At 35.8% G+C, this 19,237-nt stretch overlaps 2 protein-coding genes across 2 annotated transcripts; both read right to left on the bottom strand.

The window, feature by feature from the left end:
- Positions 1–3,288: 3,288 nt before the first annotated feature.
- LOC132633754 (uncharacterized) lies at positions 3,289–8,347 on the bottom strand. The gene is made up of 2 exons (XM_060350237.1): positions 7,196–8,347; positions 3,289–3,553 (listed from the first exon to the last, which is right to left on the bottom strand). The coding sequence occupies exons 1-2, from the start codon at positions 7,748–7,750 to the stop codon at positions 3,419–3,421; spliced, it is 690 nt and encodes a 229-aa protein (XP_060206220.1). The 5' UTR covers positions 7,751–8,347; the 3' UTR covers positions 3,289–3,418.
- Positions 8,348–12,902: 4,555 nt separating this feature from the next.
- Positions 12,903–18,962, bottom strand: LOC132630488 (uracil phosphoribosyltransferase). Its single transcript, XM_060346056.1, has 12 exons — positions 18,707–18,962; positions 18,372–18,455; positions 17,669–17,747; positions 17,007–17,065; positions 16,690–16,767; positions 16,377–16,458; positions 15,985–16,033; positions 15,721–15,782; positions 13,786–13,853; positions 13,614–13,669; positions 13,468–13,515; positions 12,903–13,371 (listed from the first exon to the last, which is right to left on the bottom strand). The coding sequence occupies exons 1-12, from the start codon at positions 18,812–18,814 to the stop codon at positions 13,320–13,322; spliced, it is 825 nt and encodes a 274-aa protein (XP_060202039.1). The 5' UTR covers positions 18,815–18,962; the 3' UTR covers positions 12,903–13,319.
- Between the last annotated feature and the right edge of the window lie 275 nt (positions 18,963–19,237).

The following is a 19,237-nucleotide window of genomic DNA, read 5'->3' as shown; positions in this document are numbered from 1 at the left end:
ACTCTCATTTCCAACATAAAAGTCATCACAACAACCATTTCGACGCTAAGCGATATTAATTCATTCTTTGCTACAAATTGGAGGCTATATACACGGCTACATACCCACCTATATACATACATCGATAGTTCTCATTCATTTCTTCACCCTACAACAATCAACATACTAAATAGAGTTAATTCATCACTTAGTCACAACACCCATTTACACAACTTCACACACCATACACGACCCAACTTCCAACATACTACATTTCATGATTTTTCATCCATATTGACATACTATAATATGCATACAACATTTATAACACATAAACAAGATTAGAACTCACCTTTCTTCTTCAATCCACAAGAAGGCTAGGGTTTACGATTCACAAAACGGATGACCCAATCGCTCCAACGACACTTCCACGCTACTTAGGGACCTCAATATAGTGGGTTTGTACCAAAGAATAAATTTTTGAGAAGCTAGAAATGGGGTTGATTTTTCTCCCTCCTTGGCCGAGAGCTTCAAGTTGAAGTTCTTCAACTTTCTTGATTTTTATTTTAAGTGTACAATGATACAATATGACTTAGAGGTCTTCTTTTAAGGCTCCACAAAATATCTCTATGTCCTTGGCCCACATTATGTGTTGGACCAATTAAAATTGGCCACACAATGTGTGGGACCAATTCCCACCTACACGGCCACAAGGCCATTTTTGGGCAAAATTTTAAATTCCAAATTTATGAATTGTGGTCCCAATTTTTTCTAAGTGTTCAATGCCAACAATTTCATATATAACTTATGTCTCAAAATAAAATCAAAGGTCAAAAGTCCCGACTTCAAATCCCGAAATAGTCTTGGCCTTACATTATCATAGTTAATCCGGGTTGTCCCAATGTATAAAAATACGGGACGTAACACATTAAAACTGCCCAAAATGGATATTAAAACTGACATAAACGACTACTTTAACTAATAAAAATAACATTCAGTATATAGACCAAAAGCATTAAGAACTTCCCATAATGTTATGGACAAATTTGAGGGTCTGTCTATGACTTAAGCCTTATGGACAAGCTTGAGGGTCTGTCTATGACATAAGCCTTTTAAAAATGTTATTTTAAAAGTTGTATCGAAGCTTATTTTATGTAATACTTAGCTCTGATACCGTCTTTTTTTAATTATTTTTTTGTATGTTTTAAAAGTTGAATTGAATGGCAGTTGAATTGAAATGCATTGAATGGTAGTTGACACTATAAAAAGGCAAGAGGATGAAAATGCACTTGACATTACTCAAGCCCACTTTACTCATATTCATTCTACCACTAACATAATGCTAATGCTTTAGGATAATATGCTCGCATGCTTTGAGAAAAAATTGACTCGATCATATGTTGAAAATGATGATTTCGTAAGTACTAATTTTAGCGTCAAATTTATTTTTTGTTTTCATTTTTTTTATTGCATCTAATAACATGTATTTTTGCAGGTCTTTCCTACTAACCTTCTGGATTTTCTTCCAAACTCTGACAAATAAATTATTGTTCTTTATGACCATCATGCATACCATATGAAATACAAAATTGGTGCAAAAGCGCGTCTCACTCAAGGCTGGAAACACTTTGTCGCTGCTAACGGATTGAGGGAAGAAAATGTGTTGTATTTTAAGGCTTGTGAAGTTGAGAACCGCATAACCTTCATTGTTCATATGAAGCAGGAGATCATAGATATAGATTAGGTCTCCTTGTGACTTTTCTTTTTAAGTAATTTATGTATGATCTAAGTAGAAATTTCTTTCCGAATGTATGATCAAGTATGCTTCTTGTTCCTAAAGTGAATGACAACAACTTTTCAATTGAACCTCCATGACATTAAAGTGCTTCAACATACAAACATTAAGGGAAAAAGGAACATACACTAAGTCCTAATATGACAATTGCCATTGATAATACTTCAAGTTTTCAAGTTGCCACAACCTACTAAACCAAATAACAACATACACAAAATGAAAACACTCTTAATATTAAAGCATATGCCCTTCTTCTGTTCTTGAAGCTTATTCTCAAACTTTTTAATCTCCATCACCTTCATCTCTTCATTGTTAATGGCATTCTCAAGTTGTTTACTCTCATTATCGATGACCATTTCACTATCGATACAACCATTCTCTCCTTCAATGCAGGAAGACCCTCCTTCAATACTAAATTCTTCTTCCATTTCTTTCTTCAATGCAACTTCTTCTTCCATTTTCTTCTTCAAAACAACTTTTTCTTCCATTTTCTTCACCAATTTATGAATAATGAACTTAGATCTTTGATCAATAGGATCATCTCTCAACTCAAAGAAATTACATTTCTTCATCTAAACAAAAGTTCAACCAATCAAATTCACTGAAATACATTTTGAAAATAACGAAACATAAAAATAAAAAATCCGTACACCATAGAAGGGGCATGACCAAAATCCTCTTCCGTGATTGTTAAGAGATCAAGAAATCTGCATTTTTAGTAATAACCCGTGATGGCATCGCGCCTTAAGCTTCGTCTTTGGATCTTCATTATCAGTACAGAGCTTATTCAACTCTGATTTCACCTCTTTCATGATAAACCCTAGACAGAAATTTCAGTGAAATTAGAAGAAATTTCAGCGAAACATAAGATATAAATAAAACAGGAGAAACAATTTACATAAAGATTAGCTTACCACTTGAATCCATTAGCTAATTTGCAGGTTTTTTATTGAAGTTCAAAGCAAAAATGGAGTCCAAATCAGGTCACTAAAAGGGTATATGAAAAGGAATTTATTTTTTTACCGTTATTTGCGCCACGTGGCAAAAAAAATTAGAGGTTGAGGTCAGTTCACACGCGCTCCTCAGTCGTGTTCTCACGTTCCACTAGTAATCACCTGATAATGGTGTCTAAAATACACAAAAAATATGACCAGGGGGTGATAGCCCCCCCCCCCCCCCCCCCCCCCCCCACATAAAGGTTGAGTGTGTTATAAATAATTCGGCCAACTTAGGGTGCATTGTAGCTATTTTCCCTTTTAACAAATAAAGCAATATTTATTATAAACCTCTAACAATTATATTGTGTTTCTTATTATATTATCTTAGTTTAGTTTAGACAAGTTTAATATAATTTCTACCAAGAGTCACCTACAATACACTCATTTGTCACGACCCACTTGGACTAAGTCGTGCGGGCACTTACCCTTCCCACCTTGGTAAGCGAACCCTCAACCCAGTGATAAATAAAAACGTGAATAAATAAATCAAGCAAGCGGAAGAGAATAAATACGTAAGTCTCACAATAATATATAATAAAATAGTGCGGAATAAGAAAAATATCCCTAGGGTCTAGTCTAAGTTATACAAAAGCATCTAATGAAAATATACAAGTCTGGGATAATAATACATAAATCTATCTATGTCTCAGAATAGGAATAGTAAGACATAAAATAGGAAGTCTTCAAGGCAACAAACGTCTCGTGCTAACCCTGGAAACTCGATACTATGCTGATGACGACTATCAACCACGAGAGATAGAAGCAGACCCAACATGATACCCTGCATTCATAAAGGAATGCAGCAAGTGCAGGTCAGTACAAAATAACGGTACCGGTAGGTATCATCGGCCGACTAAGCATAGAAAATCAACAAGCATAAGTCACAACAATCAGAAACAAGTATCCATCATCACCTAGCTTGAAGCATCTAAACCCAAGTGTGTCAAGCCTCAATATATCAAATCTGAATCCAACATCACAAGTACAACACCAAATCATCTGAATGTAAGTTGTGATGCAATGGAATAATGTATGGATACAATGCAATGCCATGCAAATGTTGTGTACATATGTACTCCGGATGGAAATATCGACGTCTCGGTAGCACAACCCAAGGTGACTCGTGAAGTCTAAGTGCCACTCGTCCCGAATCTTTTCCCAACAGACAGATGAGATCCCGGATCTTTGCCCACAGGGGGTTCTTACCGGCACCACCCTGAGAGACCCGCGGAGTCCATGCACTCACTCAATCCATGATTCCGGAACTAACATCGGATATCGGACTCTCACGTCACTCTCATTTTAAAACCGAGCCCAGCTCATCACAGTGTTTCATCAAGTACCAACAGTGTCTCAACATTATATCATCAAGACTGAGAGTGCGTGCAATGCATGTATCAATATCAATAATCATACTCAATATCACAAGTACCAACAATGGGTACGCTAACAATATCATGAAAGACTACACAAGTCATATAGAACGCTATCCTCGTATCATCATCAACCAGTAAGATATCACAATATCACAATCAAGATGGAACAACAGATTCCAATATTTACTAACAGCACATGGCATCAAGCCAACACAATAGAACAATCAAATCACAACACAACGGGGTAGCTAGCCCCAATCACGCAACAGGGCCCAATCTAAGACAATATCCAGCCCAACTTCATACCCGAATGTTTACATGGTTTCTCCGACAATATAATCTAAATATATGCTTCGCTATACGAAATCTCACCAAGGGTGAGCCATAACCTATCTGGATGGCCGAACAGCAAACACCGACAACTCACTTCTTTGCCTTGACTAATTTCCGCTGAGCCTCAAGATCAAAGAAGGTCTAGAAATATTCGAAATATAGATTAGAAATCAAGAAGATCGATACTAATATTGCTATCATTCAAACTAGGTCAAAATCAAACATAGAATTTGGGAAAAAATGGGCCACAAGGGCAAAACGGGAAACTCAGGTGTAAAATATCAAATTAGTTATCAAAACCCATCAACTAATTGCTAAATTAACTCAAAGATTTCCCCAATTTTGAAATTCAAGTAAAACCCCCAATTTTGGGTATAAACCCTAACTATTTGATTCAAGGATTCAACACTAATAATGAAAGATATATGATTAACAACCCTAGATACATCATAATCTAGCATAAACCGAATCAATTTCATCATTTAAAAGCCTAAGTAGAATATCCATTAAGTCCACTTTTTATCTTCCACTACTAAAAAACTAATAAGGAGAGATGAATTCTAAGATGATTAGGAGCAAGGAATTAGCAAGAAAGTTAGGAGGACTTACCACTAAGAATCTCCTCTAAGAATCCTCTAGAATTGCTCCCAATATGAACCACTTTCAGAATAAAAGTGAATGAAAAGACTTGGGGTTTTATATCATTTAAACACTCCAGTCTCACCGCTTCCGTGGTCACTCAGACCGCTTCAGCGGCGCTGCTCTGGCGGTGCCATGACCGCTACAGCGGTCAAGCCCAAATGGCCTGAACCGCTCCAACGGTACCGCTGCCGCGGTTTTGGTGCCTCCAAAGCGGGCACCAGACACCAGGAATTACACCAAGTTTCACATTTCAATCCAATTTTCTGACTAATTCCTGAGGCCACCTGCTCACATACCATATACATAGACACATATAAAAACACGCTATGAAAGCGCTCGTGGCCTCGAAATTCCCAACGGAGGTCTCGTTGACCGAGTCAACCCCCGATACTTTAATTCCAATTTCCCAACCCAAGTCCCAAAATGCATCCGAGTGCATTGGGAACCGAACCAGATATACACACAAGTTCTAAATGACCATCCGGACCTCTCGAAATCAATAGATTTCCGGAAAAAGTCACGTGAATCAAATCTAGACACCTCAGGAAGCGTGTCAATGGTCCCCTCGGGTAAAAAATGAGCTAACCATGCTCGGCAAAGGGTCAAAAGGGCTGGAAACGCAATAACGACCAAACGGATCACCTATAATACACTCATTACTCACAACGTAGTCAAATCAAAAGTTTCAATTTCCCTCCATTTACACTCTATGTAATGTTGTTACATACACCACACATGAATAACACTTGCAATATTTTTTAGTATTAATGTACTTCTAATTTCAATGAGTTAAATCTAATAATATATCTTCTAGTTGTATTTACAGGCATTCTTGTTACATATATCAGTGTATGTAAGTCGAACCCAAAACATATGTATTTCCTTTATTCGATAAATATTAAAGTAAATCAGTTATATTATTTCATATATTCAAATTTAAGTTCAAATGTTTTTGCTTTAACAAAAATTTTTCACATTTTTTTTAAATTTGTATACATTACTCATCAAGCTGTGAGCGGACCAGAGGATAAAACCTTGTGCATATCCGAAAATGGTGATGCAAATACACATTAAAGTGTAAATGAAAAATGAAATGGTCTCACTTTTCACAAAAATCGGCGTGGCCTTTTCGTGAATAAAACATAGTCCAAAATTTTTGTAAAATGATTTCTAAAAGTCCACAAATGTAAGCAAGATATATAAGCAGAGGGTGAGTTGGTCAATTCCCATCTACGGAAGCTCCTCTCATTCACTATCAAAATTAGAAAAAACACACAAAATTTTTAATTCATGACAAACATGAGTAGTTTCCCCTTTACATTCCACGTTCATAAAAAATTAAAAAAAAAAAAAAAAAACTCATTATAACTTCAAAAAATTGCAGTGGAATAATGACCCAACACCTGTTTAAAAATCAAAGTATGGTGAGCCAGCAATGCCTAGAGGGAAAAAGAGACGGGGATCGGCTATTGTGACATACCAAACAGTGGAATCCTCCACGTTTTGGGGCTCTTCGTCAAATTAATTCAAGTTGAGTGGTGGGATTTGGGCTCTTCATCAAACTCATTCAAGTTTAGTGGTGGGATTAATTGGGGCTCTTCATCAAGCTCATTCAAGTTTAGTGGTTGTTGCACATCCTCGTGGCAAGGGTGTCTCAATAAAATTAATGACCTAAAGCCAGATTTTAATGCGAAGCCTTAAGTATATAAGTATATACACATATATAAGAAAATTTAGTGTTGCTTTTTTAGTTTTTCGTACTTGTTGCCTTTTACTTCAAATAGGAACATTAATATTTACAATAGTGAGGACTGATTCAAGTTAATAAGATATTCGCCATATGTTTTAAATACATTACCTTGAATGTTATTGTAAAAACTTTATTTGTTTACTTTAAAGTTTTAAAAATATTTCTCTTAAAAAGTAGATAATTTTTCTTTCTTTCTTTCTTTTATTATAGAACTTCTTTTCACAATTTTCAACATTGTCTAAGATAAAAAATAAAAAATCATAAAATACATCGTAAAATTTTGAAGCCTCAAAAAATTGGGGACCTAAAGCAATGGCTTTACCTCACCCTTGAGCCACCCCTGCCTCGTGGTCATGGTCGAGTTCATGGCCAAAGTCATGATCGAAGTGATCACCATAATCAAAATCAGTGTCAGAAAAATCAGCAGTACCAGATTTCTTCCCGCAACACCAGATTTCTCCCCCATATTACCATATTTCTCCCCCACACCACCAGATTTCTCCTCCACAACACCAGATTTCTTCCCCACAACACCAGATTTCTCACTAACAAGAGCAGTTTTGTCACTAGCAACAATATTACCAGATTTATCACTCACAACACCAGATCTCTCACTAACAAGTGCAGTTTCGTCACTAGCAACAATATTACCAGATTTCTTACTCACAACACCAAATTTCTCACGCACAACACCAAATTTCTCACTCATAACACCAGATCCCTCACTAACAAGAGCAGTTTCGTCACTAGCAACAATATTACCAGATTTCTCATTCACAACACCAGATCTCTCACTAACAAGAGCAGTTTCGTCACTAGCAACAATATTAACAGCTTTAGGATTAAATTTACCTTGAGAAGTTGGTATCACTCGCATTCTGATTCGTGGCAACGGTGACCTGACCACAATGTAAAGACAAGTTGCCCCATAATTAGGTCCTTGCAGCTTCGGGCGAAAATCTCTTCATTGGACTTGCCATTTTGAAACTGTTATTGAACTGGAACTTGGCTGCCCAAATTTTCAAGTGCATATGATATAGTTTCATTTTTTCAAATGTAGAAAGTTAGATATATTCACCTTGAAGTCTGCTGGACATGAAGAACACTATCTAAGACAGCTTTGTATTTCCTAATCTCCAATGACATGTTTAACTTAATAAATAAATTATAAGTGGAAAATATTTGTGTCGAAGGAAAGTACTACTACAAGTACAGGTTGAAATTCCTTTCAAATAAGTGTGCAACATGTGTAGGGAAGTCACTTGCGAAAGTGAACTTTGAAAGTGTCCATGCATTTGGCTGGCTAACCATGCAAAAGGGAAGATGCTCTCTAGCTTTTCCTCACAATTATTTCCACTATATGATTTTCCTTTAACAGATATTGTGCCCGTCCAGAATAATATCGGACGGACGATCACTTTTAATGTTGCGAACTTTGCACAAACGTACTACTACATATAATATATGTAACCAATCTAAGCATGCTTACTGATCATGTGTGGGAAATTCAACTGTGAATCTATATATATTTATGCACAAAATTGTTGGTCGGTGGTGATTGTTCAAATTTGATAAAAGTAGAGTATTTGGTTAATTGGTTCTGTTTTGATTTTCGAGTAAGAACTATAAATAGGTGATGTTTAACTTGCATATGTGGGAATTCAACTATTCTCGACTTTTTTGTTGAAACGTTTCCTTTCTACTGCCCCTTAGCTAGTGGCTAAAGGTGAACTTAATTGTTCCTATAATGAGTGTACCTTTTTTTTCCTAGTACTCCATTCAATTCGAAGTGCGGAATTCACTGTTTTAGAGCTTACCTCATTATTAAGGTAAAAGGGCCTCATTGTTGGAACTTGCGAGGCTGTTAATTAACATTGTATATGTAGTCGGTCACTAATACTCTTTTATGTCTTCAAATTAAAGTCTACCTGATTAAAGTATGATTCTGGACTGACACAATATGGACTGTGATACTTTTAATGTTGTGTAATGATACTCTTAATGTTATCAGACATTTTGAAAAAATTGGGCGGGCTAAATACAGATCGGATAATATTATTCCTTTTTTTTTTTACCTATATATATGCAAAATAATAAACTTAATCACCACCATTAGAAAGATTCCCATTTAATTACCTAATATAATGGTATTTACCAATTGCATAAAAACTAAAAAGTAAGATTGAACTCCAATGTTTCCCATTTTATGATTCAATCTTTCCCCTTTTCTCTTCCCCTCTTTCTGTCTCACGCCAAACACACCCAAGCCGGGAATGAATATGTATTGGTGATGACTTTTGATACTCAAAATTATAACTTGAGAAGAAAAACAATTCAATCCTAAGCCTTTGAATTTGAAAGTAAGACTAAAAGAGCTGGCCATACAGGAACATATGTATAATTGAACTATTACAATAAACTCAGAGAGATTTTTATCTGATTGTTATCACAATTTTCCCATTTTTGGAAAAAAGTCTGTAAGAAATGATTACAAATTAAAGCAGCAAACTCCATTAGAAGTTCCATCAATTAGCCATTAAAAAACTTCAAAGCTTTGATTTAAAAAATGAGGTTTTGCGGAATTGTTATTTGTTTGAATTGGGTGTTACCCTTTGGAGTTTATATTTCAATTTTGAGAGAGTTCGTCGAAGATTAAAATTGGTTTTGGTTAATTTCATATTGAAACTCGAAGAGCTAGAAAGAAGAACAATGTTTTTTTCTCTCCAAATCCCAATATATATAAATAGGTTGTATGCAATTTGTATTTCGAGTGCATGTTATTTGTATGTCCATTGTAACACTGGACATAAAGTGACATACACACTTGATACGACATACAAAATATATAAAGAACATACGAATAACATATAACAATATAATTGTATGTAAGTTGTATGTTTAGACCGGATTGTATAAAAAAAATCTGTATGCCAATTTTATGTTTGTAAAAAAACTCTCGCTACTTATTGAATATCCAAAATCCCGTTAAAGCGGATAATTAATGTTGGATTTCTATATTTATAGGAAATGTACCAATCTTTATACCACTGTGGGATTGAACAAAACAGGCTGGTCCATGTTTTCTTGGCTTCTTTCAAACCATCATATGCGCATCACTATTTCTATCAACCAAACTTTCTCCTTCACTCTTTTCCTACTTAAAGAAAGAAGATCCCATTATTCCTTTTTTATATTCCAACATTCTTTTCCTCATCTTTTTTTTCCCATGAAAGCCACTAATATAATTGGTGTCACAGTTCCAATAAACATAGACCCTGATGCTAACGATCTCATTTTTTCCTAATGAAGTTAGTTCTCTTCAATTGTCTCAAAGTTCAGGAGGAATAAATATTGAAGGAAGATTGATTAGTTATGGGATATTACATGAAATATGTACAAGCTTTAGCTTCTGCATGGCTTTTTATGTTAGCACTAGGTCTCATTTGTTGTTGCCTTAGTAGCAAACCACGTTCTCAAGGTGATAAAAGCAGTGGCACTGGTGCCTGCACTTGTGATGGTGGCTATGGCGTGTGACTAGTGAATAGTGAAGAGTGATCACTGCTCCATCAATCTGATGGTTTACTTTTATCTTAAGGGAAGTTTCGTATCTTTTCACATACTTACCTTAATCTTCAATTAGCTTTTGGTTGGTTGGTGAATGTGAGTACGTAAGGAATCAGAAGTACAATGTATAGTGAATTAGTTCTTGATTTATTGTGTTCATTTTAGTACAGGTAATTAACATACTTCCATTGGTTCTTATCATCACTTCATCTGGCTTTCTTGTCCTTTCCATGAATATGTGTGTGTCAATTGTATATTGTCATCTGTTTTGTGCTTTACTGCTTTGATATCTATTTTCTTACGGTTGCACAAAGAGCAAAGTCATAAGCGGCCAAGCAGTTGCCGAGCCAAGATTTTCACTAAAGAAATATAAAATATAAACAAATAAATGTACGAAGAAAACAAGCATATTTAATATAGTACTATTACATAAGCACCTATTATATACATATAAAAGGACCGGCCTATTCATGCAGTGTAATTTGGCGAAAAGGGTTGTCAATTGACCCTCCTCGGACAAAGGTGGCTCTGCCACCACAATCAGGGTAAAGACAAATATTAATCCTGAATTGGTTAGGCATAAAACAAGCAGTCAAGGTAAAGATAAAGGTCATCGTGCATTCATTGATTTAATATGAACATCTAATGCGAATAAATTTTAAGAACAACCAAAATGGATACCTATTAGTTGTCTGTTTAGTTGGACAGACAGAATTTAGAATTCTCTTCTAGCTTTTATTAAACGACAGGGATGAGCAGAATAATCCATTAGTACTTATTCGCTGTCTTTCTTTGAACTAAACGTAACGTTACTGATGACTAAATTTTATAAGAGATGTGAAGACTATAGCAGCAAATATATGATACTCTCGGTTAAAAGAGAATGTCCACTTATCCTTTATTTTTTTATTAAAAAAGAATATCAACTTATCAAATCAAGAAGAAATTAACTTGATTTTTTCAGATTTGCCCTTATTTAGTGTTAAGAGACTAAATCTCAATACATATTTAATTAGAGATAGTTTAGTCAAATCACTTAATTTTGTTTAGGAGTTTGTATATTCTTAAGGGGTGTGCAAATGGCTAAGTAGACGCTCTTTTTTAACCGAAGGAAGTAGTGTTTACGCAAGAGTTTTGTTTATTGATGTTTCAAAAGTTATCAGCTTTTCTTTAAAAAACCAGTGGATTTGTATACAATAGTACACAATAGAAAAAAATAAACAATATAAAAGCGTACATCTAGCTGTTAAAGTTGATACTATTTTTCACTTAGACACTTAAATTTAAGCGTGTTCCTATTGAGCACTTATGTTGTTCTAAATTTGTTCCAATTAAACACTTTTTGTACAATCATCCAAACACATTTTGACGTGCCAAAGAGGTGAATTAAATGAAGACATGTAGCATATATATCAAAATAATTATTAAAAAATAAAACATGAGTAGAAAAATTATTTTAAAGCTACTTACTTAATTAAAAAATGCAGTCAAAAAACAAAAGAAAAGAAAAAACCTATTTTCTAACCCCCACCCCCTTCCTCTCACCCACCTACCCACGCTCGTCTTTTTCTTCCGAGATAAATTCCCACCTCAGCAAGCTGCCATTTTTCCATTATCACTGTGTAAGCTGCCATTGTTATCTGATTTAGCAGCTTCTTTGATCAAAAAAAGGGAACGAATGTCAGCATCTGTGCGTAAGAGATTACGGAGAAACGAAAGGAAAATGTATGGCTTTTGATGATATTAATTGCTCCTATTTCTTAGTAATTGAATAAGGTCCACCAACTTTTAATTCCATATTTTTAAGAGATTGGAACACTAACAAGCTGCCATTTTTTCAGAGATTTGGAGAAGAAGTGTGGGGAAGAGGGTGAGTAGGAACCCCCAAAATTAAATAAAGAAAAGAACCAAAAAAAGAATAGTTAAAAATTAAGAAAATTATTTTTCCCACTTCAGACTAGCCTTTTCACGCACCTATTTGATGCAAAACTCACGCAAATTGTGAAGTCAACGAAAAATGTCTAAATGACACAGTCAAGCCCTATCACATGCATCTATATAGAACAAGGCTTAATTGAGTTGTTTAAGTGAAAGACCGTGCCAACTTTAGATGTCTCCCGATGAATTCAGCCTTATATTATCCATATTCGAAATGATATCTCTTTCATTAATTTTCACTTTTCTCACATTTCGTCAAGCTCAATATTCATTAAAAATCAACTTATGTTATATTCCATCAAAACTCAAGCTCCATGAGAATCAATTAAACATCCAACTGAATAACCACGATAACAAGCAAATGAAATAGTCGCTTGGAGCACAAGATTGTCGAAAAAAAAATTACATAATATTTAATGTTTAGCCAACAGAATCAAATTTAGACCTGCGAGATTGCAGTTGAAAAATTCGATTTTGAAGCTAGGTACTGCCAAGCCAAAGGTAAATACATGTAAAATAGGCTTAGCTTGTGCAAATCCTACCAAATCAATCTTGCATTTCAGTAATTAATTCAGTCGATTAATCGTTCCTAAAAATACATAGACACAACAGTACTTTTGAGAAATGATGAGATTGCTACAACTTTGGCTAGTAACTTGGCATCCTGTTTTCAATTTCATTTGAAGCTATTTCGAACTCGTTTCACTTCTTCAAAATTCGTACTCTAAGAATTTAAACAGACACAGGGAGAGAACTTTAGCAGGTCTTTTGCCATATAGGTATTTATAGTACCTCGTGGTTCCAAAATTGGGAAACAATTATATGGTGGAAAACAAGATGAGCAACAAAAGGGGGGTCGGCGCCCATCTCCCCCCATCACAAGGCGTGTTTCACTTCTATAAAGAATGATATGGCAAGAAATTTCATCAGGTGAACGCATTACTTCATGTGCCAAAGCTACGGTCTCCAGCATCTCCCAATCCGGGGATAATAAACCTGAAAATTATAGAGCAAAATACAGCAAAGGCATGATGCAAAGGTGTGCTATTTAGAGAAGTGATCAAGGTAAAAGGCTGTTCAACGATAGGTTACCCTTTCTCATTAACAGTTGGATCAAGTATTCCAGCGTATACGTGTAATCTGGAAAACAGAAAAACAAGAAACAAGAATTAAAGAAATCTACTGAAACGATTCAAATATAGAAGATAGATAGGCTTTCGAGTTGATAAACTAGTTACCGTGGAAACTTCTCACTGAGCTTTGTGAGAGCAGGAGGAGCAGCCACAGCACATATCTGAAAGATGCAATTTGTGTTGTCAGCGAGTTGAAAACATAAAATGTAACTTGAGATATAAAAAATTCAAACAAATATTTAGCAAATAAACATATATGATTATGTTGGGAACCCACCACTTTAATCTGACTATTGTCAACTCCACGTTCCTTTATTAGGTCAATAGCTGCAACTATTGTACCACCTATGAATAAGCAAAAAACAGTCAGATTAGAAAACAAATCAGGTGACAATTACCTTTCAAAGCATAAGACTGAAGGATATACTACCACAAGATTATACATGTGGCTGTCCATAGGGGCGGAGGCAGAGTATTTCATATGTGTTCGGATGAACCCAGTAGCTTTCTTAGATCTTGTACTTGTATTAGAGAAAATTCACTAAATATGTATAAATATTTAATTGCAAACCCAGTAATTAAGACAAGCTATGAGTCTGGTGGCAGTTCAGAACCCACGCATTTCAAATCCTGACCCGCCTCTGTCTGTCCATACATTCTATGAGATAACACTTATTTGACTACACAAACTGAAATGAAGGAGAAGACAAATGTTTGCCACAAAAAGACAGACCAAGTCTGGTAGCAATTAATCTGGACTCCTTGATTTGGATTTCCAGGGAAGTACTTCCTTCACAAGAGAAGGCACATAGCCTCGAATACTTACAAGGGCAAAGCTTGTTACACCCCCTATGCAATTACTAGCTCATATTAGAGAACCTAGAGCTCCAACTAATAACTACGGAAGGGGAGGGAAATGGTAATGGTGTATTACCTTCAGCAGAATTGCTGAATACTTCATCCATTTGAATAATTTAAGCGTGTCTGTTATAAGAAATTAAGTGGTTCTACTCCAACAAATACTACACAAACTAAAAAGCCTACGAGGATTGAGCCTATAACAACAACAACAACAACAACCCAGTGAAATCCCATAACGTGGGGTCTGGGGAGGGTAGAGTGTACACAGACCTTACTCCTACCAAGGTAGGACGGCTGTTTCCGAAAGACCCTTGGCTCAATAGAAAGCATAAAAAGAGTTCAGATAAGGCCAAGAAATTCAAAGCGATATGGAAATGAAAATAATGAAAGCGACTAAGCCATGATGAAGCAGTTTGCAAAGGGGCAGTAACTATCACGGATAAAATAAGATAATCAAAGTACAGGACATACCAGATAGTAGCAAAAATCAAAGCACAAGATCTTATATCGCGATAATGCGACTACTAATATGAAAGGACAAACGATACTATCTACTAGCCTTCTACCCTAATCTGGGTCCTCCATACCCTCCTATCTAAGGTCATGTCCTCGGTAAGCTGTAACTGCGCCATGTCCTGTCTAATCACCTCTCCCCAATACTTCTTCGACCTACCCCTACCTCTTCTGAAACCATCCATAGCTAACCTCTCACACCTCCGCACGGGAGCATCTGTGTCTCTCCTATTCACATGCCCAAACCATCTCAGTCTCGCTTCCCGCATCTTGTATTCCACCGAGGCCACTCCCACCTTGTCCCAGATAGCCTCATTCCTAATCCTGTCACTCCTGGTGTGCCCACACATCCATCTCAACATTCTCATCTCGGCCACTTCAACAAGTAGAGGATTGAGCCTATACTTGGGCTTAAATTCAGCTTAATCGTACTTCAGCAATTTGGCAGTGCAAGACAGAAAACCATTTAGAGAATGCGATAACAATATAATTGGGGTAGGGCAAGAATAGTTCAGGACAAGAAGCATTGAATAAAGTTATGACCCGTGTCTTATGATTCTACATGAACTGGATAATCTATGCCTAACCTAACAGTTGCATTTGTTAGGTTAAAAAAGTGATTAGCTGATTTTACATCCCTACATAGAGTCAAGGGGACATATTTATGTTGTGAGATAGAGAGCAACACGTACAATAAGAGGAGCATCTATCCTATTGGTCAATATTCTGCAATACTCAACCCATTTCCATAGAGTGAAAATAGAGAACCGATATGTGGAAATCCACGAGTTCCTTAAATATGAAAATTACAGAATTATAAGGGGGAAAGTGTTGATACCAGTTGCCAGCATTGGATCAACAACAATCACACGAGAACCTTCAGGAAATTTATCAGGCAACCTATGAAATGGATGGAAAAGTAGTTAGAGAATTTACCCCAAAGTTTGTTGGCCAAGAGACACAAGTATAGTCCCAGCTCAAATAAAAGAAGAAACGGCGCAACAATGTGTACTTATTGTACAATAGCACCCCATATTTCATACAGAAACCTAGTGCGTGATACAATAACAAGCAACAGTCCAGCTTCAACAAAGATACTTACTTGTTCAAGTATACAGAGGGCTGAAGTGTTTCTTCATTTCTACTTACACCTTAATTTGAGAATGAAAAGAAGAATTAAAATCAAGAAAATAAATAAACGGAAAAAACACAAACAAACAAAGTAAAGGAAAGCATTTGGAGCTTAAAGTGACATAGTTTTAAACATGATTGGAAATGAAACTCTGTTTTGCATGGCAAGGATTCTCTGCAAATACATGAGCATATCATGTGTGTGACACTCGTATAAAGCAGTAGATAAGTGCAATCGCCTTAAGATTCAATCACCAACTTATCTACTATAATTTGTACTTCAATGGATACCCACACCTACAGGTTAGGAAAATAAGAGATTCTAGTTTCCGATGCTAAGAGATGATATAAAATTGTCCTTACCCAAATGATATGTTTTTGTTGCTGGCAAAATTGATGCCGCATGCTCTGCAAGAGCCAGACCAGCTCTCAAAATGGGAACAATCTGTAGAGCAAGGAATCAGGTGCATGAATCACCATGGAATATCTTCAAATTATCTTTTATGAAATATTGCTTCACACAAATATATGATAAAAACCACAACCACCGGAGTTGTTAGTCACCAAAATTAATAACCATTTCATGAACCAATCGGGAGGCTGTAGAAGATAGAGTCAAATAGAAAGGAATAGCCGAATTTTTGTACTACAAAGATGCAGAAAATTGAAAACTTACCGCAACAGGCTCCCTTGGATCAACGAATTCCACAGATGCAACACCCATTGGTGACTGGATCTCTCCTGCTACAGTTGGCTGCAATAATGATCATAAGTATTTTAAGCCGACTTTGACAAGGAAGATTGTTCATCAAAACCATTGGCATCATTATAGTTTACAGATAAGGGTGGTTTTGTTTTACTTCAATTGCATAAAGATCAGAAAAAAATGAAGTTATTTTCATTTTGAACATCCTACATTTAATGAATTTATACTTTTACAGTAAAAGAGTTTTTCACACATAATAACGAAAAACAGACACTATCATAACTCACCAACCAATCTCTTGAAGCTTCATACATAAGCAATCTACCAAGCTCAGCCATGGCATTCTCTACAAACAAAACAGCCAATTGATATGTATACTTTTATCAAAGAAGACAGCCAAATGTATATCATACATGCATAATAGATTGAAGATGATTATTAGTCTAATCAGACATTTTAAACAGCAAAGAGAATAATCTGAGTCTGTCGATATGGACATAGTACAGCATTAACGTGACTTGACAATGCCTAGAAAATCTCAGGTCCTAAACATGCTTTGGTTTCTTGCCTAAAGTCATATTGGTAGGTGCTTCTCTAGTTCCATATAATTACTCGATGAAAAGATAGCTAACAAAGTGAAAATCAAGTTCTATGCAATTGTTGTGAGACCAACAATGGAATATAAGAGCGAACGTTCGGTGTTTAAGGTCCAACATAGCCGCAAGACGAGTGACATACAAATGCAGATATTAAGATGGATGTACAATCACACAATATGAGACAATATTAGAAATGGTTGCATACTGGCAAAAGGTGCAAGTAACACACATAAAGGGGCAGATTATCTTTCTTCACATCCAGTTCAGTATAATTTCGAAATAAAGTTAATTCAACCAGTAAAATTACTTGAACGAAAAACAATTACATCAATTAGAAGATCTTCACATACTGAAAACTGGGCAAGGCGTCTGTTCATTTCGAAGAACGGAAACCCAGTGCTTAATCAGAGGATGTGGCGGAACAAACACCTATATAACAACCAAAATAAATAATTAACATTCCAACATAACCAGTTCAATTAAATACCTTCCCTATTTGTTTACTAGAAACCCAATTTGTCCCATCATCAGAAAGAGTTAAAAAGAAAACCCAAAACAAAAGATTCCATTACATTCCTTATCAAACCAATATTCATAACAGCCAAACAAAGCGTTAAAGGAGTGAACTTTATACCAGCATTCTATCACCAGAAATGAATCCCGCATTTTGTGCAAAATCTTAAATAAAGAGACAGCCCAGTGCACTAAGCTCCCGCTATGCACGGGGTCTGGGGAAGGGCCGGACCACAAGGGTCTATTGTACGCAACCTTACCTTGCATTTCTGCAAGAGGCTATTTTCACGGCTTGAACCCGTGACCTCCTGGTCACATGGAGGCAACTTTACCGGTTACTCCAAGGCTCCCCTTCAACTTTACCAAAAATATTAATTAAGCAACATTTTAACACAACCAATTAAACTAAATAGCTTCTACATTAGTCTGCTAAAAAACAATTTTGTCCCATCATGAGAAAGAGTTAAAACAAAAGATTCCATCACATTACCCATATTTTAAACAACCAAACAAAGCCTTAAAAGAGTGAACTTTAATTACCAGCATTCTATCACCAGATACCACTTTATTCTCCGCCGCCATAGCACAAACCAAACTCATCCTTCTACTACGAGAATTACAAACCTGTAGCCAAAAATAACAAAACAGAAACTCTACTTTATGCTATAAATTAACCACACATATATAGCCTATATATTCCCAAGATTACATGAATCCCGCAAATTCTTGAAAACACTAAAAAATAGCAAGAAAGCTAGTAAAGGGTGTATACCCCCCCCCCCCCCCCCAAAATAACAAATTAATTAAACATAGTGCATATATGTAAAAGGGGAGATAATGGGGTTGTTAAGTTGTGGGGGTTGAGTAAAGTATACCTTTTTAGAGTGAAAATTGAGTGTGGGCAGATTATTTTGCCGATAGGCGGAGAAAGAAATAGGAGGGTGGGGGTAAGGGGGGATATAAATAAGAGAGTGGCACGCCATTGGTAAAAAGGTAAAGCTAAGAGCAGAAGAATTGTGGGTGGATTGGGTATCAAATGCCTGATTCTTCGGGACTGGTGAGCAAGGCTTCTTTCTACAACAAAGCTAACCCCTTCCATTATGAGTTTTACCCCCTTTTTTCTTTAGTCTAACAACCAAACAAGATAGATTTACCAAACAACAACAACAACAGAGTCAGTGCGGTACGGGGAGGGTTGAGACTGCTTGGATTAGTTGAAAAAAAATGACTTTTAAATATAAATATTTAAAGTATTTTTTTAAGTATGAAAGTTATTTAATAAATAAATAATTACGTGTTTGGATAAAAGTGCTTAAAGGATTTTTAGAAGTAAGGGTAATATTAAAATTAACAGAAAATATAAGAGATAAAAGGATAAAGTTATTGGTCAAATTAAAATGACTTTT

This window comes from Lycium barbarum, chromosome 3, assembly GCF_019175385.1.
Source record: "Lycium barbarum isolate Lr01 chromosome 3, ASM1917538v2, whole genome shotgun sequence".
In the NCBI taxonomy this organism is placed as follows: domain Eukaryota; kingdom Viridiplantae; phylum Streptophyta; class Magnoliopsida; order Solanales; family Solanaceae; genus Lycium; species Lycium barbarum.
This window is presented reverse-complemented; position numbering and strand designations above follow the sequence as displayed.